Raw genomic sequence first — 21,699 nt, forward strand, 5'->3', positions numbered from 1 at the left:
CAGGGGCTTGTCTGTCTTAGATTTGCTTTCTTCGTTCAGTGAGTCACTGGATTGACACGCTACTTCTGCAGCCTTTCCTCTTTGACTTGGCAAGCCTGCGTTCAATAATTTCACATATTTTAGTGGAGATTCTTCGCATCTTCCACGCCTCATTGCAAAACAATTCAGCGTGAAGAAGGAACCGAAAAATTGTGCGTCGGATAAGGTGTTATGTTTTTTCGCTTGCAATTACTCTAATATGCTTTGTGGCTCGATAGGTGCCACACGTGTATGAACCAATTTATCACTGTAGATGGAGCTTTTAAATAGGAACACACCCCTGGTATTGTTATTATATAGGGAACACAGTGTTTTATCTCTTTTTCAGTTATTATCTTCACACCTAAATGCACTTCATTTATCATCTGCAACCCTATCATTCTTCAATGACAGCACAGGAAGTAGCAGTGGTATAATTCTGGAAACCAGCCCAGGAATTGTACAACAACAAAAGTAGAAACTAAAAACAGGTAAGTAAAGTTAAACAAGCAAGTTTTGATGTGACCAATGACATACCAATGCAAAACTCGGAAGCACCCTGCCACCCACACAAACAAGGAAAATGCTACCACAAACCAGTGAAAGCCAACACACACGCACACGCACTCACACACACGAAGCAGTTCCAAATTGTGTGAGAGTTAATGTTAAATTATGTTACTCTTGGCCCTTTCTAACAATCACTTCTGGTACCCTGACCCAGACCGTTGCTTGCAGGCAACTAGAGGCAAAAAGCCCAGATAAAGGATTCCCTTTGTCACACCATCTTAGCCTCACAGCTTAGCCTGTCGGCACGCACTGCGACGTCTTCTTCAAAGTGATGTGATTCACCGGTGGAGCAACCTCGTGCCACATCGACAATACAAACTCTTTCTTCCGTAAGACACTAGCTTTCATGATAGGTGAATGAGTGCATGGTGCTTGGGTACTTTGATGGAAAAGGAGCAATCAGGTACCTTGAAAAAGCCTCTTAAAATAAACGTCTTCAATAGTAATTTGCCAGAATAGCAGTTAAGACAAATTGGATCGTAGGATGCTGAACATTTAAAGCCAATTTGCATCAAAATAAACCCAAATGATAACACTATCTAGCTATTGTCGTGTTTTTCTTTTCCATTCATACCTAATTCTATCGTAGAATTCCCTAAATTCAATCTGATGAGTTTTCAAGAGCATGCATGCATGACTCTGATGCAGATGCTATTCTGTGTTCCTTAAGACCCAAGGTCGAAACGCCCTCGAATGCCACGCACCATCAACATCAACCGTCTATTTGGAGCAAATGTCTATTTGGAGCATCCATTACCACATCAAACCCTGGAGGTCTTGCCATATGAATAATTCCCGTTCTTTACCTCACGCAGGTCACATCCTCTTCAGCTCTCCCAAATGGGGTGAGTCTACGCACTAGCCAAGTAATTTGGAGCTCTACAGAGCACCAGTATTCTGAGTGAACTTCTGAAGTAGATGACTCAAGTAACCACTCCACCCCAGCCAATTTATAATTAATTAAGCTACAGAGGTGTACAGGTGCTCAAAAGGCCCTTCAATAGTATATATAGAGAAGCTATTATGTGAACAAAAGTGCCATCCGTCTTTCCCGCAGTTGAGATTCTCACTAAATGAATCATTTTAGTTTTACATATAAAGAAATAATTCTTATAGGGTCGCGGAGGGTGCTGGAGCCTATATATATAGGTTCCAGCACCCTCCGCGACCCTTGTGAGGCTAAGCGGTTCAGAAGATGAATAATTCATGGAACCATGACTAAATGTAAATGGAAGCACAGTAACAAGGGGAAAATAGTTTTTAAAAAATGCACTTTATTATTAAATAAATAAATATTCCACTTTTTCTGTACACAATAAATTAGGTAGTACATTTTTCCTCTGGAACGATAATACTCTTGAAGGACAATTAAAAAAAACCTCCTTCCCCAACGGTGTAGCCTAGTCATCAATCCAAATATGAAAATGTATTTTTTTTTTTTTGCATATTACTATCTTTCCACCCACTCACTAGTACACACACACAAATTGACGGACATTGAGACCACTTGAACCCTGGCCCATCCATGTATATTTACATGTTACTGTATCGCGGGTTAGATCATTACACTATACATCATTTACAACAATGAGACAGTCTTGCAGCCTTTTTTGTTTGTTTTAAGCTGGTGCCAGCCCAGCTTTTGGATCCTCCCAAAAGACATCCTCTTTCTTTCTTTCTTTCTTTCCATCCAACAGATCTGGATCGTACCAACATTCCTCGGTCCAACATACTTGTCTCTCCTCCAGTGAAACTTTCATTCCCCTTCATTACATTGAGTCAGTTTTAGTATTATCCAAATACTCTTGTTCTTCCACTATTCCATTTCCACACTTCCTCACTGATGAATGCAAGCTCTGCAGGATGTATAAGTCCATGAGTCTAATATGTGCTTTTGTATTTACCCAGGGTCAAATTTCTAGCTGCACCATTGCAGCAGCATCTCGAGCGAGTAAAGCATTCGCTCGCGCAGGTCGGTGGGACAGCCAGACGCCATCAAGGAGCTGAGCTTGAAAGTCTTGGAGACGCGTTCCTCGTTGATGTATGTAAGCATGTACTCATTTTTCTGGCAGCACAGGATGATCTTGGTGTGGTCGTGGTAAAAGTTCACCTTCGGAAAGAAAAAAAAAAATTGAATGACAGTTTTATCTTTCAAAATTTGGTTTGCACCAATTTTCGTGATTCCAAACTGAGTCTGTTATTGAAAATGTATACTGGTAAAAAAAAAAAAAAATCAAGAAATGCAATCTAAGGAGGCGGTTTACATTTTTTTGATTCTTAGTTATCACCAACTCCTAAGAGCCATAAAGAGTGCCATGGTAAGAATGGGCTTTCCATTGTCAAGCTGTGTGCTATTTTTTGTTTATGCTCCATCAAAGAGGTTCTCTCTGATAAGGGTTTGTTTGTTTTCCGGTTTTCCTGTTTAGAGTTTAATTTCACATTCTCACAAAGAGAACTTTAAATCAGAAAAGTGCAATGGACCACAACAAAAAGTTAGCTCACGCACTTAGTTTTGATTGGGAGAGAGAGGGGTTCCATATTAATTTAAAATCAAAATAACGGTCACGTGTCCCAAAACCATCAAATGTTCCAGCAAAAACACATTTAAGCTTGACTTTTATCTTTAGAGGTTCTTCATGGATTTCTACTTTTCTAGTGCAAATATGTCACTATGTAGATGACAAATGCCACAAAGACATTTCACTTCAAAAAACCAAGAAAGGTGAGGCACCACCCATTTTATGATGAAAAGTCTTTCATAATGACATGCTAATTGCATTTAAGATGTTCTGGGTCTAAAAACTCATCACTCTATTAAATTTTGTCTGGATCTAATGACATTCTATTGTGTATGGACTGTTCTCACTGTGCTTTGGCAGTTTATCATAAAAAAAACAAAAGGACACAATATGTCTAAAAGACCCAGGCAAACATTCATATCATCACATTGGTGTCAAATATTAGAATTTAGAGGTTGGAACTTTTACGATGAAATCGTCACTATGAATATTTTATTTTGGCTCACCATATTACTGTACCTGGATTGTTTTGTCAAAATACTCTAATGGTACATGTACGCAGATTCAGTATCAATAACAATTAGAAAATGCATGCATTTGTGGGTGAATATTATGTTCTCTTCCCGATCTGTTGCTGTTAATGTGAATTCAATAATATTATCTCTCTGCTCCTAGCAACCCCACCCATGTTTTCCCAAGAATGTTTACCTGGAAAGTGCCATCATTAAAGAGCATCATGAGGGCGCGGTCTGATTTGAGCCACTGGAGCAGATAGAGTCGGGGCATGTGTGTATCCGTCATACTGCCCAGGTCACCGCCCTGAAAACACAACAAAGTGTTGGCATCTTGCAAGTTGTGACATGCTTTCATAATAGAGCAGGAGGATGAAAAGCGCTTACATCCATGAGGTTCTCCTCCATGTAATGGGAGAAGTACTTGAGCACAGTGACTTGGCCCACAAAATGCTCAGGAACCTCGCAAGTGGGGAAAATAGAGCGCTGGCCCAACCCTGCATAATAATGGATTGTCCTGGTGATAAATGGAGACAAACATAATGAGATAAAAGCTCAAGTACATCATTTAGGGGCAGCGGCTGAACAGCACTTGGCAAATTTTGCATAGCGTAACATTGGAGAGGGCACGTACTTTCTGTCTGGCAGGAGGCTCATGTGAGTGCCATTGTTGAAAAGAACTCCCACGTTGTGATCGGACAACTGGTATCCAAAGCCGTACTTGTTGGAGTAGTCCACCCACTTGGTGACCCACTGGAGGCCAGAGCTATTGGTACTGTGAGGAATGTTGTCAGCTGTGGGTGGGCAACACAACAGAGGGGATTAGGATTCATTTGCCAGAAAATATGGTGTTCTAGTCATATACTTGACCATCAAATAGAGTCGCTAACATCAGAAAAGTTACAGACTGGCAAATTGTGGCAATGAGGTGCTATTTACGCTACCACAGATGGAGCAGGGACCTAATAGTTTTTTGCATATTCAGAGTATTTTTTGGCATATCTTAAAGGTGGCAAGAAATAACTCACTTTTAGGCATGTTTTCCAGACATCCCCTCAAGACACCAGCAACTGTGTCGGCAACACTTCCCGTAGTGTTGTATTCGAGACCTTTAGGATCGATACAGTATGGAATTAGCATTTTAACTCAGAGTTAATTGCAGACAACCAGACACCAAGCAACATGTTCACATCTAGCATATTTCCATGAAACTAACATGCACATGATGGGAATATGGGAGGAAGCTAGAGGGAGCGGAGAAAAGCCATGCAAACAAGGAGCTATGAGGCACACACACTACACGGTCATTGTGCTAATCATGTAATGAAGCAATAACGAGGTCTATGGCAGGATCTTTAACCCAGCTTCGTTATCACATGTTGATAGAGTGCATGCATGATGTGTCCAATGTATGAGTGTGGTCCAAATAACTCACATTCACTGCTGCTACTGCTGCAACTTCCCAAGCTCCCCCTCACGATCAGACGGATGGTATCTCGTGTCGTCAGGGATCGTCTCTCTGTTGCCAGGGCGACGGGACTCTGGGCAGATGGCGGAAGTAAACTTCCATTCTGGGGTAAATGAACCAAATGACGACAGTGTTTGAAAATGTGCGATGACGGCCGAGTAGGTTTCATCTCCTCCCACTATGACTCAAGCCGAAATGGTTGAAAATAACTGCCTTTTTAACGTGCTGCTTAACCTGCTCACGTAGGGACCGTATGAAAATTCATAATTCATTCTTACCTCTACTGCCTTTTTGCTCTGTTGCTGGCTAATACTAGTTCGCTCCAGGTCGTGCTGCAGCTTGTAGATCTCCTCTTCCTCTTTTGTGAGCTTATCTGAAGGGGTAAAAAATAAAAAGAATATATTTAAAGCCAGCCCAGCCACAGTAGGTGTTATCTAGATTAGCGGGCACCTCAATATTCCACAATAGACACAGTATAAGGACACACTACGTGCAAAGTGGGCCGTCAAGGGCATTTCTACTGACCTAAACACGACCATAAAAATGTATTCCATGAAAATGTATTCAGTTGTTTTTCCGAAACCGTGCTTCTCATGCCACCATTTTGCCATAACTATTTGCATAACTTGTCACAACTAAGTTAAACAAGTCTTAACATCTACATCCTCCTTTTGAACATGATCTATTGTTGTGGCAGGTGATGTTGTTATGAAATTGTGTGTATTGATTTCAAATATTTTGCATTGCAATGCAAATGATGGCAAAGATAAATGGTAGTACTTTAATTTTGTGTTTTGCATTTTTAATGCTGGTGGTTCCTGTAATTGTGAAGCAATAATGGTAATAACTAGCTGAGCAGGTCAATCATACTCACTCAGAGTCTCGTAGTATTTGACCTTGTGGCGCTTGCCTCCAAAGAGTGCTGCCGCTGCTTTCTTGAAAAAGCTCTTGGCCGGACTGGAAATGTGGAAATCGGGTGCAGAGTGGCAACAGTTTGATGACAGACGTTCTGGACTAAAGCCCTAAAAGGGGACACCAAAAGTATTTCAGCACCCAGCTGGCAGGAAGGGAGGAGAAAAGGGATCCCATCCGTGAAAAATTGCATCTCACCTGTGTGAAGAAGTCGTGCCTTAAAATATGTTCCAGGTTGGGTCTCTCCTCTGGTGCTTTGGCAAGCAGGCTGGCAATGAGCTGCTTGGCCTGTGGCGATAGCGAGGAGGGCAGCGTGTAGCGAGCCTCCCGGATGCACCTATATGTCTCTTTCAGGTTCGTGGTCTCGAATGGCGGTCTTCCCAAAAGCATTGTGTACCTGGGACAAGAAGGGCAGATGAGTCTCTGTCCATGCATCTAAGGTTTGTCACCAACAGGATTTAACTAGTAGATCACTATAATAATAACATTGTACAAAATGAGCATTATTGAGAACACAATTGGATTCCGTAAACTATTACTGCAGTTACCAAACACGATAGAAGTTATTTCTGACTAAAACCATAAACTATATACACTGAATGCATGGCAGCACCTATGCTTACTAAAAATATGTATTCCTACTTTATACAACGTTCATCATCAATCATACATTACAGGCTATAAATACTGCAGTTTGTTTAATGTTTAGTACAATCAGCGATAAAAGGGTTCACATTAGGACTCATTGTGAAGTCAACTCACATTACACAGCCTAAGGCCCAGATGTCTGATTCACAGCCGTGACCTTGCTTGTTCAGCACTTCAGGGGAAAGGTAGTTGGGAGTCCCGCAGATCGTCTTCCTCCTATTCCCTGCCGGCTCCAGTTTAGCGGCCAGACCAAAGTCACCCACCTTCAGTTCCATGGATTCGCTTACGAAAAAATTACCTAGCAAGAGAATAGTGGGAAAGATGAGTCAGGGCAAAATGAGAAGGCTCTTTGCATGCCATCAAACACATGCCAAACTTACCGAGCTTGAGGTCTCTGTGCAGAATTTCTTGCTCATGCAAGTACCTGAGCCCCGAGACAATTTGTCGCAGGTAGTAGCGCACCTCTGGTTCGGTGAGTACTTTTCGGGCCTTCAGGATATGTGCTAAAGACTGCAAAAAAAAAGGAAACAAGGATTGGTCATGCAGTCCACTAGAGATAATATTAACTGAACACCATCCCAAGAAATGCAACAAAAGGTGTATAGGGAAATAATCTCATCTCATTTTATGGACAGTAATTCAGCCTTAGGTTTTTTTTACCCCCAACAATCACAAAAAATTGGCACACCTCTAATTGGGAAATTTGCCACTCCAACACAATGTTCTAAACACTAGTAGACACAAGTGTTGTTATTAAAACATTATCCTCAGGTCCACTGTGTATATCATAACAGTTGATTGTCTAATGCAATATTCATCACCAAATTATCGGTGTGCTCGATTTTAAGTGTTGCAGTTGGTGGATATGAATGCCTTTTCAATGTTTCAATCAACAGCCAACCAATACGCTTGAAGGAAAAATGAGAGAAAGCAGGGGAAAAAAGATTGACTATCCATGTTACTAACTTTTCTGCTGCAGTACTCCAGCAGGATGTAAATGTTCTCCTTGTCCTCAAAATGATGATAAAAATGCACTATGTGCCTGTGATGAAGTAATCGATGAAGCTCAATTTCTCTGTCAATCTGGGCATAGGAGAAAAAAGAACACACATGTTTAAAAAAAACCCAAGTCATGAAATCAATGAATGAATCCATACACATTGTCTGGGTTTTTGGGGGGGGTTACCTTCTCCCTTTGGTGTGGTTTAGAGACGCGCGCATGCGGGATGATTTTGGCTGCGTAAACTTTGCTGGTGGAAAGGTCGGTCAACTCGAAGCACTTTGCAAAGCCTCCCTGCAAAAACAGTTTTGTCAAGCACGGATTGAATACCTGCATAAAGTTAAACCTATGCAACGTCTTTCTCTCTACCTTTCCCAGAACTTTTCCCCGGCAGTAGCACTTTCCGGTGGCCGGATCGGTGATGATGCGAGACATTTCCGAAGGAGCGCCTCGCTCTTCGGCTCTCTTCCGCCGAGGCTCACCGGACCTCGGCGTCGTTTCGCACATGTTGCCGCTCTTAGCCTGCTGGAGTCCGGCAGACCTCTGTACTTCCATTGATTGTGTGTATAAATAGATGTGTATTTACACCAGTTATCCCCGAGCGCTCTGAATGCCCATCCTTAACGCTCGCATGAGCTTTTATACCGCGGCCGCAGTCTGGGGCACCGCCTCCTTGTGACGTCATATTTAATATCACCGCCTTTGCTATTAAAATGCTTGCAGAGTGCTCAAGACGTCTGAAAAGAAACATGTTTCTAACATTTCTAGTTAAATGATTATACTTTATATATATTACTTTACTTATATTTATTGTTTTTTTGTGAACAGAAACAATCAAACAAAAGGATGACTTAATAATCGAACATTATATTTATGACCTTTAGTATCTGATGCATATATATAGTCGTCGGCAAGCAGATCAACTGATACAGTCACGTTGTGACTTTTGCATTGAGCTTCGCTTTGCAAGCCTGTGGAGCATTACCGCCCCCTGAGGGTAGGTGTGCAAGTAATGAAATTTAGATCCAGTCATTCATTTTTTATTCTCGTCAGGGTCGCGGGATGCTGGAGCCTATCCCAGCAAACTTGGTGTGTAAGGCAGACTATACCCTAGACCGGTTGCCAGCCAGTCGTAAGGCACACAAAGAGACAGACAAGCATTCACACTCACAATCACACCGCCACCGAGTGGGAATCGAACCTACGCTGCTCGCAAGCCAGGCGAAAGAACCATTTTACCATTTAGATTCAGGAGGTACATATTACTGTGACTCCTGCAGGTCACCGAGGGAGACAGTCATACTGAGGCTGTATCGCACGTCACAGACGTCGTAGGCCCACGTCTGGTTGAGTCCTGAACCAAGCACAGACTGATGAGGTCAGTTGGGGAAAGGATAGCTAGCGGCAAGCTATGACACGCGCATCGTCAGGGAGCTCTTTCAGCAGCTTCTCCCCAAGCGCATCCATCTGTCCACCAATCAGATGAGGCCACATCAACCAAATGCTACTCCACAACACTGATAAAACTAATTCACCGCTCCTGGAGCGAGAAACGCCGTCACATTGTCATACTGTGATAAATCAATCTAAAAGGAAAATAACATTTTGATACAAAAGCCATACACAATGAAGATGCCCATCAATGTATTTACCTTCCAAAAGGCAATAGCCTTGCTATAAGGTATTGCGTTCCAGTTAGCCTTTGACCTGTCATATGCGAGAAGAATTGAGTTAATCTCGAACATTTAAAGCCCTTCAGATGAGGCAGCAAACACCTGAAAGATCACAAAATTAAATTTTATCATGAATCAGAAAGATTGTAATTTAGGGATTCCATTCATCCAATTTCTTTTAACAATTATCACGTTTCACATCTAACACTCCAGAGTATTTGTAGCCTCCCATTGTCCCAATTAGCACATTTCTGGAATGTGGATTAAAAAAAAAAACTGCATTGCCTCTGTTCCAGCTCATGTCCTTCCAATCTTACACAGCACTGGATTGGTTGCCAATTACTATAAATCCGGCAAACCTCTATTTGTAGCCAAAAAAAGCTTATAAAAGATTCATAGTCGTAATTGAAAATAACCTTCATAAGAATGTAGGATGAAATGGTACTGCCCCCTGTGGGAAACTGCTTGTCATAGGTAACTGCAGATAATAACAGTCTTACCCATCGAGTGCATGAGTAAAAACATGTTAACTACTGATTAAATATAAAAGCAATAAAATACCCCACCTGAATGCTGAATGAAAAATACGCTATAAGGTGTTGGCTAAAACTGTGCCTCCCTTTTAAGTGCAAAAAGTTCAAATCATAAATAAGAAATGGTGTGTTGCACACAATGTTATTTTTTCTTACAACCCAACGTAAATGAGGGTTCAATGAGGGAAACCAAAAAAAGGAAAACACATCTATAAAGTTAATCTTTTGTCGGTGACCTATAAAAGTTTGATGATGGCACGCATGAAAACAATCTGAACCCTGAAATTTTGTCTAATAATTGTTATTTCTAATTGTGGAGGAATTTTCTTACCTTGTTTCTGTGTGGCTATCTGTTCCTGTGACACCCAGTGCTCTCTTTGGCTTTGATGGGACGTGTGGATTTCTGCTGCCAAACCAATGTCATCAAGATATGTCATTTAATTTTGGGTTGTGATAGATTGCGTTCGATGGAATCTTCCATTGAATAGTCTAGAAAAGAAGAAAAAAACACTCTTATGAATGTGGAGGCATGTTTTTGTAAATTCCAGGTGCCCTTAGGATTGTATTGCTACCAAATAATTTTTAACAGTGTTTTGCTACGTGAATGGTCCGATGAATGGAGTTCTTGGCTAAGTGGGAGACCTTTTAAATCTGTACGACTGCAGAATTGTCAGGTAATGGAATAGTCACACTTTTTTGAGACTCCAAGGGACATTTTTTTGTCTGTGTCTTGTAAGCAGTTTATGGTGACATTACTTAATAGTTTGGGAATTTGATAATATGACAATGACAATAGAACTGATGCAATAAGAGTAGATAATCTCTTTTTAATGACACAAAAAAGCATCAGACAACATAAAGCTATTGAGTCACACTGTCTCAGAGAACATCACTAAAATGTATTTGATTGTTAGAATAATTAGGATGTGTGAAGTCAAGATACCATTTCAGACTGTCCCTGAAGACAACACCCTACTTGTTCAGATATTAAGTACTGTAACAACTTGGACAAATAGACTTAAGTATACACAGGACATGACCTTATGACTAATGCATGACAAAACAGGTTGGGTTTATAGCATAAAGTGTCTGTTTGAACTGTTGCGCTCATCTTGACCCGAGTTCGACCTTTAATTTGGCACGGGGTACTTCTAAAACCCAAATGCAGAGGGCGCTAAAAAGATATATATTTTTTAAATGTACACGAAATCTACCACTAATGTGCATTTAAACTACGCACCAACAATACGCCTGCCTCTTTTCACAATTAACAGATAAAAAATGAGCGCAAGCTTGGCGAGCCTGCAACAAAAAAGACAATTTAAACCGGTGCGATGTAGAAATGTAAGTTTATTCATTAAAAGTGACGACCAATGGGCAGGTTTGTTAGTGCAGCCTACCTTGCCTTCAGTGCCAAGTAATGCGTGCCGCGTACTAACCGCTGCCAGACGCCAAAACTGGGTGGGCGTCTCTGACCATAGACGGTAAATAAACTACCTCGACCGACAAATCTTCCTATCAAAAACCTTAATCTTGATAATGATAATATTTGACGGTCGGATCCACCGGAACAATTTACATGTATCTTCAGCGTTAACGCAATATTCCGTATGGTACAACTTTTAGTTTTTTTCCCCATTTTTTAATCGATCGCAACATGGACTTGTACGGGAAGGTAAGAAAGATCCGCCTTATAAAACACACTAATCAAGTACTAGTTGGTTATGACATGTGAGTCATACAAATGTTTTTTTTTTTAATTATTTCTTTTCATCGCATCGCCATCCTAAATCACGCAGCTGTGTACGCACGTGCCGCTTTTACTGTTGGGAAAGGTAGTTGACGCTAGTTGACAGAAAACTACAACTCCCATCATGCTCTCGCTGTGAATGACGAACGAAGCATGCTCGTGCCTCGATGGGAGGAAAGGAGAGAAGGGAGGGAGTGGGGGAGAGGAAAGTGAGAAGGGAGGGGGAGGCGGTCGGAACAGCTCCCTGGTGCTGAAATTGCTTCAGCATAGCCGACGAGCGACACGAAAGGGGGGGAAGAGAAAGAAGACGAAAAACAAATATTTAATAAAACAAAAGGAGGGGGATTAACACTGAGCAAACCCGAGCCAAGGGCCGCGGAAACAGGTTTGTTTCTCAGCATGACTTATAGTTTCATCTATAAATCGTTCCCAATGTGTCATAATGACCTCGTAGACAGATTGCTAGCATTAGCACCCCCCCCCCCCCCCCTTCACCCCCATCTCCTATGCCCCCCATTCTTACAACATCGTGCCATTTTATATAACACAATGATTGTGTAAATAACGAACCCGTCTTCGCTAGCCCGTGCGAGTAAGTATGTTTTTCCGAAGATGGGAGGAAGTGCTAAATGATTGCTGTATATTTCAATGTTCTAAAATGATAGAAAGACTACTCATGTTTAATAGCAATGAACGTGATGCGCGATTCACCTTGGAGCAAAGATGACTGTGCTTGTGCGCGTGCGCCTGATTGTGTTCATGTCTTTCTCTCTGTCTCTCTCTCAGGTGAATGGTACCCAGTAAGGCTATAGTTAGTGTTTACATCAATCATTCTGAAGGTGGCAATGTGTTAAGGGCAGAGCGTCCACCTGATATTGATGGTTATACTATGTTGAGTTTTTGGATCGTTGTGCCGGTCGGACAAACTCTGACAAGCAGTAAGCCCGAGTGCAGCGGTATTAAAGCCCCATGTAAAAATAAATAAGAAAAAAACAATAGAATCAAAATTGCAGTCACGCAAATTGATATTTAACTTACTCGGTGCCAGGATTTTGCAGAACACTGACTGATCTTTGAAAACACAAAATGTTGTGTTCTGCCACAATCGAAACATCAAACCGACAAAGAAATCAGTAAACTCACTCTTTTTTTTTTACACTAAAGAATGTTTTTTTCTGCCTTTTATGCGTTTTTATTCAGAAAATGGGTGAATGTTTTGTTTAACCATCCTCCAAATAAATCACAGTGAATTTGAGCCTATGTTATCATTTAGTGCTAAGATTCTTTCTATTTATGACCTTCAAATTATAAAACAACAACAAAAACTTCTTACGGTTTTGGTGCATGGAAAATAATATGCAACTCAATATTACGTTTAGGTTTTCTCAAAGAGTTGCTTGAGTTGAACGTGTCATTGTTTTTAATGGCGTTTACTCTTAATCTTTCCACCGATAAACTGTTGAGGAAAAATACTTGACGAATAAAAAGGCCAGTTCTAGTAAAATAATGAATTTTAGTCATCAGTTTCCATAGCATTTAATGGGTAATAGTGATACAAGACTAAATTGAAAATGTCAGGACAAACTTTTATGATTACTACATAAACTGAAATGTTTAAGACGGAGCATCAAAATGTAGTGAGCTACATTTTCTTTGGCCCTTACATTCATGACATAATTCTCCTGTAATTCAAATTACAACATCACCGCCATCTTGGAAACTGGTAGCAGGGGGCGAGCTAAGAAAAGTGTGATAATGAACTCAAAAGACACTTGGACATCTGCCAAGGTTGACCTGCCGACAAAATATGATGAATTTGTTTGTCCATTTGAACACCAGCCAGCCACTCCTTGGTGGATGGTTGAAGAAGAAGAATTAAGACCATACTGATCTTGCTGAGGACATCAATAAATAGCTACCTTCTCATCCTCTTTTCATTGTCAATGCAGATGGCTGCCACTCAGGATGCGAAAGGGAAGGGGGAGGGCGGTGACCAAAACTTCGACTACATGTTCAAGCTGTTGATCATCGGCAACAGCAGCGTGGGAAAGACGTCCTTCTTGTTCCGCTACGCCGATGATGCCTTCACTTCGGCCTTTGTCAGCACCGTAGGCATCGACTTTAAAGTGAAGACGGTGTACAAAAACGACAAGAGGATCAAGCTGCAGATTTGGGTATGAAATGTTTGGGCAATAGCCAATCATGGTGCTCTCTATATTCAGTGATTTTCTTTTTAACCTAATCAAAAGCTATATCTCTCTAAAATACCAGTTGAAGTTGCAGATGGCCAGAGTGTGACCTATGCTGTCTAAAATCCTTATCCTAGCCTCACACGCGCCTTGTATCTGATCTTATCTCATTTCAAGTCATCTTATCTTATCTTATGTTATGTCCTTTTGACAAATTGATTAATAGATTTTATTTAAAGGTCAGGAACTAATGTTTAAAATGAATTGTGCTTCATGACAGAACAAAATGCTTAGATTTTAGATCTGCGTTTTCTCCATGGCTCTAAATTAGATGAAACTGGAAGATAAAAACCAGTAAAAAGTCGAGCAGGGTTGGCATATCCGCTCTGTTGTTGATTAAAAAGGGGATCTTACAGTTTGTCTCTGTGCTTTGACATTCATTGGAAGTGGGGAGGCTGATGGAAGTTTGAATATTTCTGAGAAGATACGACGAGTAAGTGTTAGATTGGCGCCCAGCGGGAGGCGAACAACACACACTCACACTTCATTTTGTGGGTGAGTGTGGGGAAGTGAAAAATAGTCTGGGCTTTTTAATTAGTAGATGCAGAAGTATCATGTCTCGTTCTTTCTCTATCACCTTCTTTCTCTGCCGTCATTGCAAATTAGCACCAAAGGTTAATGTTACTGTCGAGATCGTATTCTGGTGTCATGGCTAGACCATTCTGCAGCAATTGGCCAGCCCCTGACATTTACATCTCTGACGTGACTCTCGACAACGTAGTGACCTTCCTGTCAGGATTTGTGAATTTTTAAACTGCTATTAAGCATCTTCATTGCTTCCAAGCAACCAGCTCGTTCGACTCTGCCCGATTATGGTGACTCTGGATTTGAACGGTAGTTGATGATTTAGAACAAAAGTAATAAAGTAATAGGTAGAGACCAGACTGTTTTGCAAATAGCAAAAAAGGCAAGTAATTAACTAATGACATCGATAATTAACAAGTCAGTATGCAGACACAGTAAATCCTAATCATTGGATTTCAGTCTCAACTCCTCAATACAGCAATTCTCTTAAGAATAATTGCCTCTGCCTACCCATAAATCTCAAGAATAACACACGTTCCTCAAATCTTAACAACAAAATGGTCTGATATAAATGTCTTAAGTACATGTGCTTTGTGTCATTGCTAGTGCCGGTTAAAAGGTCATAGTGTGTGTAGACAGCATGCTCAATTTCTGCAGAGTGAAGGTCAGATTGGGCCTCTAGCTACAGCCAGCACACTGTGGTCATAGCCATAAGAACATGGACGGACAGCAAATCAGCGCCAAGTGGAGCAGCCAAAAAAGTCCTCCATCATGATTCACAGACAGACGTTCCCTGAAAAATACACTTTTCTGTGGGCGGAACAAACTGCCCATCGTGAAGGGAAGGCCTTGTGTGGTCATTATGTAACTCGCGGCAAACATGATCAGGAGTAAACAAATATCCCTTGCCAACATTTCCTCCTTGAATACAATCAAGCACATCAAAGCGTCAACATTAGCATTTTCATTCAGGTGTTAGAGCTGCAGTGGCTGGCATACATTTTAAATTAGGCTGCCGTTTTTAGCTCCTTCAGTGTCGACCACACACAAAATGATTTACTACAGTAAATGGGTAATACAGTTGCGGGTAAATGCTGCACTTTATAACTCATATTGCATATGCACATCTAATGTAATGGGTTGCGAATGTACATTTACTCTGTATCAGCTGAACTCCTAAACTCTGATGTTCTTAATGTTCTGTTTACACGGCTTGCATGGCTGAGCTTTTCGAGGAGACGCTGCGATTGAGTCACTGTTTTATGTCACTGCAGATTTATTGTGAGCCACTCAGCATAATGATGTCTGCATCGTGAACATAATAAAGTCAATGCGATTTGATGCACGCATTGCATCCTGTATGGCCCAGGCTCTTTTTTAATCAACTGGACAGTTGTGTATACATATGACAGTATGTGTGTGTATGTGTGCGTAGGACACAGCTGGCCAGGAGCGTTACAGAACCATCACTACTGCCTACTACCGCGGTGCCATGGGCTTCATTCTCATGTATGACATCACTAATGAGGAATCATTTGGCGCTGTACAAGACTGGTAAGTGACTTATCTCATCTTTCATTTTTGAGCAGTTATCTATCCAGACTTGATGTGAATGTGTGCATAATGGATATTTAAATGTCTTGAATAATTTACATGATCAAGGCAAAGTAGTTTTTTGTGAGAGTCTAAATTTGGCGGCAATCGATTTTAGAAAGCAGGTTTCTGGGCAATGATCTGTATCTGACATTCCATTGTAAACATTAACAATGTCTTCACGTTATGATTCATGTGGAAGTAATATGTACACAATCAGACTCATGTACACACCTATGGACAACAAATTCTTGAATTATGGTAACCTGAAACTGCAAGTCTTGGAGAATAAAACACAGACAGCTGCATTCTATTTTGGTCTGAATGTATTATGTTGCCTCTATTAAGTCACATTGAAATCCATAGTCCACACTCTATACACTATATTGACTTTGTGCCTCTCACCATCTCCACTGCACTCTACGACATGTAGCCAAAAAAAGGGATCACCATGGCAACCGTTCTTTCCTCAGCTGCTCCTGAATTAAACTGTGTGACGTTTTCATATCCTGTCTGTGACATGCACAGCGAGGATATTTTCTTTCCGCCGCACCTTTTAAGTTTTTTTTTAAACATATGAGTCACATTGTACAGCCCTCTTTGTAGGGCTTGGATATGCCACACGTCTCGCCGGCTTACAGCCTCTTTGCCTCTCTCGTGCTCCTATTTTCCCCAAGGCTGCGGTGTATTCGCTGTCCTACTTTTAGGCGGACTGCAGCACTAAAGGATGTATTTGCTTCTTAAGCTCTTTCTCTCAATGCGTCTCACAGAGTCACAGGCACTGTTTTCTACACACACTGATGCATTGCTGCTGCAGGACTTTTCATTCATTAACTTCAGTGGAACCACTAAAGCACAGAGTGAATGTGGAGAAAATTTACATTCAAATGAATTTGTAATATTTCTTGAGTCAACAAAAAAAAGAAATTACATTAATAATCTCTAAGTGAGCACAAAGCGAGCACACATTTTAAGTGTCAACTATTATATATATATATATATATATATATATATATATATATATATATATATATATATATATATATATATATATATATATATATATATATATATATATATAATATAATATATATATATATATAATATAATATATGTTATCATGCTACAGCCATACAATTTTTATAAATCACTATTAGGAGACAATTGGTTTTCCTTCAACTATGTGTCCTTCCAGGATTACCAATGTTAGAGTTATTTTTTAAACTTTATTTAAGTGGAATTATTCAGTGGTTGACATTATTTTAAAATGGCAACTTTTGGCAGTAAGGTAAATGGTAAACACTGTCAAGGTTTCAGAAGTAAGAATGATGCAAAATAGAGATCTACAAATAAGTATTTTGAAGAGATCCATGAACCATGGTCAGGAAAAAAAGAAGAATGCAGAGGATTGAGGGATTCGCTATCATAAACATTGAACAGTTTTAACATTTCTAAATGTCAGTCAGAAGCTATTTCTGGGCAAATTGGGCATGTAAAAAAAGAACATTTACACTTAACACAATGCTGATTTTGCTGACTAAATAGGAAAAGGGTGGCAACATTCATTCATCCCCTGAATTTTATCAGTTACTTATAATCATGACTAGCATCCCTCATTAAATTTCACCTCTTAATACAAAGCTGAGACAAAAACAGAAATGTTTGCAGAACTCCTGAAATTAAAAAGACCCCTTTCAAAAATGTGAACATGTGAAGCCTCGAACAGCATTTGATCCACTTTCATGAGCCACTCTGCAATGATTCACTCAACAAGCTGCCTAACAAACAATGAGGCAGGTTTGACCCGTGACCTGTCCAAATGGTGTAGCATGTTCATATTCTGTCCATCTCGCTGTTCTTGCCATAGAGCAAACTGACCTAAAAAACAGCTTGCTCTTGTTGTTCAACTGCGATGTCATTTTTTGTTACGCACAGGTCTACCCAGATAAAAACATATTCATGGGATAATGCACAAGTGGTGTTGGCTGCTAATAAGTGTGATATGGAAGAGGAACGAGTGGTGTCGGTGGATAGCGGCAGGCTGTTGGCGGAACAGCTGGGTAAGTGCGACAAAAACCTTACTTGGGCTTCACACTGTCAACTAAACTACAAACTAGGTTTGCAGTTTACAATAAACTATATATACTTGCGTGTATTTATCATTTACAGCAGATTGCAGAAAATGTGTGTCAGGAAATGATAATGTTCAAGGCTAATGTAACGCTAAGGCTGTATGAAAGCAAAAAAAAGTGTAAATTTTTTTAATGCTAATATAAAACTAAAGCATTGAAATATTATATTTACAGTGGATGTTTGTGTAATATTTTTGATGTTCCAATTATATTTTAAACCTTTTCATCTAGTATTATGACTTAGCTGCTTTTTACCACAAAATAAGAATGTTTTGATATTTTTTTCTTGTAATATTTTGATTTTAAGGACTTTATGATAGTTTTGTGATAATAATTCTAAGATCATGTGAAGTTTAGCATGATTTTTAAACATTTTCCTGTAAAGTTTCGTGTTTGTTTTTGTGATATTAATAACTTTAGGAATGCAATTCCCTAGTTTAGTCTTTTTTTTAAATTTAAGTGGTACTTTGTCTAAAAAGTTTGAGAACCAAAGTTACAGCAGACGTTACACAACGTTATATGTTAACATAGCATTTTTCTTGATTGACCTTTGACAAAGGCTTTGAGTTCTTCGAGACGAGCGCCAAGGACAACATCAATGTCAAGCAGACCTTTGAGCGTCTCGTCGACCTCATTTGTGACAAAATGTCCGATAGCTTGGACGGCGACCCGGCCGTCACCGCGGGAGCGCCCACCGCCAAACTGACTGACAGTGCTCCGCCCCCCCAGCAGCCCAGCTGCAATTGTTAGTTCTACTTCCTGTACTGTGCTCATGCCCACCGTACCCAAACCCACCACCCCTGGACCGTTTAGTGGTAGACTTACTAAAATCCTGCCATACTAACCTTTGTCACATTCTTCCATGAGCAAATAAGAAGTTAGAGGACGTGCCCTTAGATACACCAATAACCTTCATGTTTGTAGTCCACTTCATCATAAAGCATCCAAAAGTAACTAAAACTCTTAATGACTATGTTGTGTAACTTCAACTTAAAGGAGATATATTATGCGAATGTTTGCAGAATCTTAAATGGTTGCCAGATAAATGCATCTTTTCATCAACATACTGAAAGAAGAAATCGCTGCATACCACTATGGTCGAAATAATTCAGTTATAACCTCTGTTTCAATGATTAATTAGGAGCGAGGCGCCACTCAGTGTTACCAAATGATCAACTCGGTTTAGGCAGACATTAATATAGGTTACTTCTCTTCTTGATTTAGTGAAAAAAATGATTATCCCCTAAAAATTTTGCATTTTTTCTTTTCCAAACTACAAAAGAATGGCACATAGTGTAAAGTAAAAGAGTACAACTCTAACTATACACATAATTTCAATTGCAGTTTCACTCATGGAGGCAACATTTCACCTCTGAATGGCCAAATTCTACCTTCTCTTGTTGCAGTGATTGATTGCTTAGCCTAACATTTAAGCGTGTGGTGATAATCCAAATAGGGTACACTTTGAGGCGGTTGTATATGTAGGTAAATGAACATTCGGGGGAATTTTCGACACTAAAAAGCGGCCTTTTTTTTTTAGAATCTCCCAAATCAACCTCGTTTCTGTTTTAGTTTATGTTTGCTCCACGCATCGTCCTCTATCGAGACCCTTTTACATGGGCTTACATAACATGCCATAAAAAAGTAAATCATGTGCTTACTTAAAAAAAAGATGAGCATTTATTTTGAAGTGTAACAGTAACACATTACAGTAAGAGTAGTATACTGTAATGTGGATGGGGTGTGTGCGTGTGTGTGGGTGTGGGGGGTAACGACAGCCATAGTTTCCTTCGGGAGCCAGCATGCTAATAGAGCCAGGGCTCCTACTAACGGGCGCCGAGGGCATTGCAAAAGTCTGCTGTATCCAATTGTAGCTTATTTGAATATCCTCAAAGCCTTTCCAGTTCTGTTAGAACCTCTGCAATCTATAACATACTATGTGTGCCAAAAGACAAGAAAAGTTAATCACGACAAAAAAAATAAAAAAAATAAAATTACAATCCCTTGAGCTTTGTTGTGTAGTTGACGAAATAACAGCGGGAAAATGCATGACCTCGTAAGTAGATTTGTCCCAGTTATTTAAAATAAAAATAAAAATATATATATAATACTACAGATTTTTAAAAAACGCATGTAGTGCTCCCCGTGACGTGCAAATGGGCCAATAAGTGCAATATTTTATGACTTTAAATGCCTGTAAATAGTCTCTCCATTATCAACGACTGCTGTATATGTATGTGTGTGTGATATTGTTTATGTAAACCTCTTTTGTAAGGGAAAGAAAGAGATGGCGTCCCTACATCAGTCGTGTCAAACTACATTGTTGTCTAATGGATTCCTGAGACTGTGTGTGCAAGTGTGTGAGTGTATTTGAGACAAGAGTATGTATGTGTGTGTTTGACCATCTTAGCATAACCATGAATTAAGATGTGATTGTGTCCATTTTAGACCAGGGTAATTTGCACAACCGACGGGCTATGCAAGGAGGTTGTGTTTGAAAGGGTAGGAAATAAAACTAATTTAACGGTTAGCATGGATACTGTGTTTATTTGCACTGTGGTGATGACTGGGCCTCCAATGTACTTGTTGAATCTCCACTGCCACTCAGTGGTGAGCCTCTACAAGCACCTCCTGCCTGAAGTGTGTTTGGAATTTGTTTATGACAGTGAGGACAATCCCTAATTATTGCATCCCTTTGTTGAATATAGTTCAATTACAATAGAGTAAGTTAATTTTTGATTGGTAACTATGATAGGCCTAGTCAAGTGTCTCACACAACAGTTGCTGCGACTGCCCACGTCCTCGTGACAGACACCCTCGTCCAACCATGTCCTTACCTTATATAGTGTCAGCGTCCCTACTTGTGGTGTCTAATACTGCTTGCAATGGGGGTCTTTTTTCCCCAAACCTGTCATTCCTCTTCCTTCAAAGGTGAGGGAAAGGCCTTTTGTTTTGCAGCCTCCTTTCCAGTGTCTTCATTTCACATTGTTTCTAAGGTGCCGGAATGGCCTTCCCTGTCTCCATCCAATGCAAGTATGTGATGTTATAACTGCCTCAGTTGGGTTGTATCTGGAAAGGCATTTTGTTGTTAAAATGACAAAAAGGAAACCTTGTACCTAGAAAAGAGAACACATAAATATAACATCAAAGAATGTAAATGAGATGCTCTGTAACTCGATTTTAACGGAATTATTATTAATATATAAATAAATGAAGGAACATATAAAACAATGATTGATAGTACACCTAAAAAATATAAATATTCTGGACATTAACATGTTTATCAAGGTGCGTCCTCAATTTAGCATTTCTAATTTGTAGTCAGTCCGCTTACTGATGTAAAGGTAGCAGTAGTCGTCACATGAAGACCTGTGCTGTTGTGTGACATTTTGTGTCCCACACAAAAGATGAAAAGTTAGTAATATGTTTAGCATATTTATAAGAACATTATATTGTCGTTTATGTGATGCCCAAAATTATAGCTATTTATTTGAAAGTAGTAGTTCAAATGTGAGCTGATTTAAAAAAATACATAAACAATTTAAGAAGGATCAAAGAAGACTTTTTTTTTTAGATTTTGAAAATAGTGTCAATTAA

The 21,699-nt window shown here is 39.9% G+C and overlaps 2 protein-coding genes and 1 long non-coding RNA gene across 6 annotated transcripts; 1 reads left to right on the forward strand and 2 right to left on the reverse strand.

Annotated features, from left to right (window-relative positions):
* Nucleotides 1–1,842: 1,842 nt before the first annotated feature.
* plk2b (polo-like kinase 2b (Drosophila)) lies at nucleotides 1,843–8,286 on the reverse strand. Of its 2 annotated transcripts, none has more exons than XM_077601446.1 (14): nucleotides 8,017–8,286; nucleotides 7,834–7,941; nucleotides 7,614–7,730; nucleotides 7,028–7,157; nucleotides 6,762–6,945; nucleotides 6,198–6,396; nucleotides 5,962–6,109; nucleotides 5,366–5,460; nucleotides 5,055–5,160; nucleotides 4,648–4,728; nucleotides 4,254–4,413; nucleotides 4,007–4,136; nucleotides 3,816–3,926; nucleotides 1,843–2,698 (listed from the first exon to the last, which is right to left on the reverse strand). In XM_077601446.1, exons 1-14 carry the CDS (start codon nucleotides 8,200–8,202, stop codon nucleotides 2,507–2,509), a joined length of 1,947 nt encoding a protein of 648 aa, XP_077457572.1. In that variant the 5' UTR covers nucleotides 8,203–8,286; the 3' UTR covers nucleotides 1,843–2,506. The 2 variants fall into 2 exon arrangements, with proteins under 2 accessions (XP_077457572.1, XP_077457571.1); XM_077601445.1 differs by having other exon boundaries at nucleotides 5,055–5,190; nucleotides 8,017–8,281.
* Nucleotides 8,287–8,567: 281 nt separating this feature from the next.
* On the reverse strand, nucleotides 8,568–11,643 carry LOC144074891 (uncharacterized). Its single transcript, XR_013300406.1, has 4 exons — nucleotides 11,254–11,643; nucleotides 10,185–10,342; nucleotides 9,300–9,354; nucleotides 8,568–9,114 (listed from the first exon to the last, which is right to left on the reverse strand). It is a non-coding gene; the product is annotated as an uncharacterized LOC144074891 (long non-coding RNA).
* Nucleotides 11,318–20,632, forward strand: rab3c (RAB3C, member RAS oncogene family). Of its 3 annotated transcripts, none has more exons than XM_077601552.1 (5): nucleotides 11,318–11,337; nucleotides 13,553–13,777; nucleotides 15,813–15,931; nucleotides 17,906–18,030; nucleotides 18,662–20,632. In XM_077601552.1, the coding sequence occupies exons 2-5, from the start codon at nucleotides 13,553–13,555 to the stop codon at nucleotides 18,850–18,852; spliced, it is 660 nt and encodes a 219-aa protein (XP_077457678.1). In that variant the 5' UTR covers nucleotides 11,318–11,337; the 3' UTR covers nucleotides 18,853–20,632. The 3 variants fall into 3 exon arrangements, with proteins under 3 accessions (XP_077457678.1, XP_077457676.1, XP_077457677.1); XM_077601550.1 differs by lacking the exon at nucleotides 11,318–11,337 and adding an exon at nucleotides 11,355–11,528; XM_077601551.1 differs by lacking the exon at nucleotides 11,318–11,337 and adding an exon at nucleotides 11,825–11,988.
* The last annotated feature ends 1,067 nt before the right edge of the window (nucleotides 20,633–21,699 follow it).

This window comes from Stigmatopora argus, chromosome 5 (genome assembly GCF_051989625.1).
Source record: "Stigmatopora argus isolate UIUO_Sarg chromosome 5, RoL_Sarg_1.0, whole genome shotgun sequence".
Taxonomy (NCBI): Eukaryota; Metazoa; Chordata; class Actinopteri; order Syngnathiformes; family Syngnathidae; genus Stigmatopora; species Stigmatopora argus.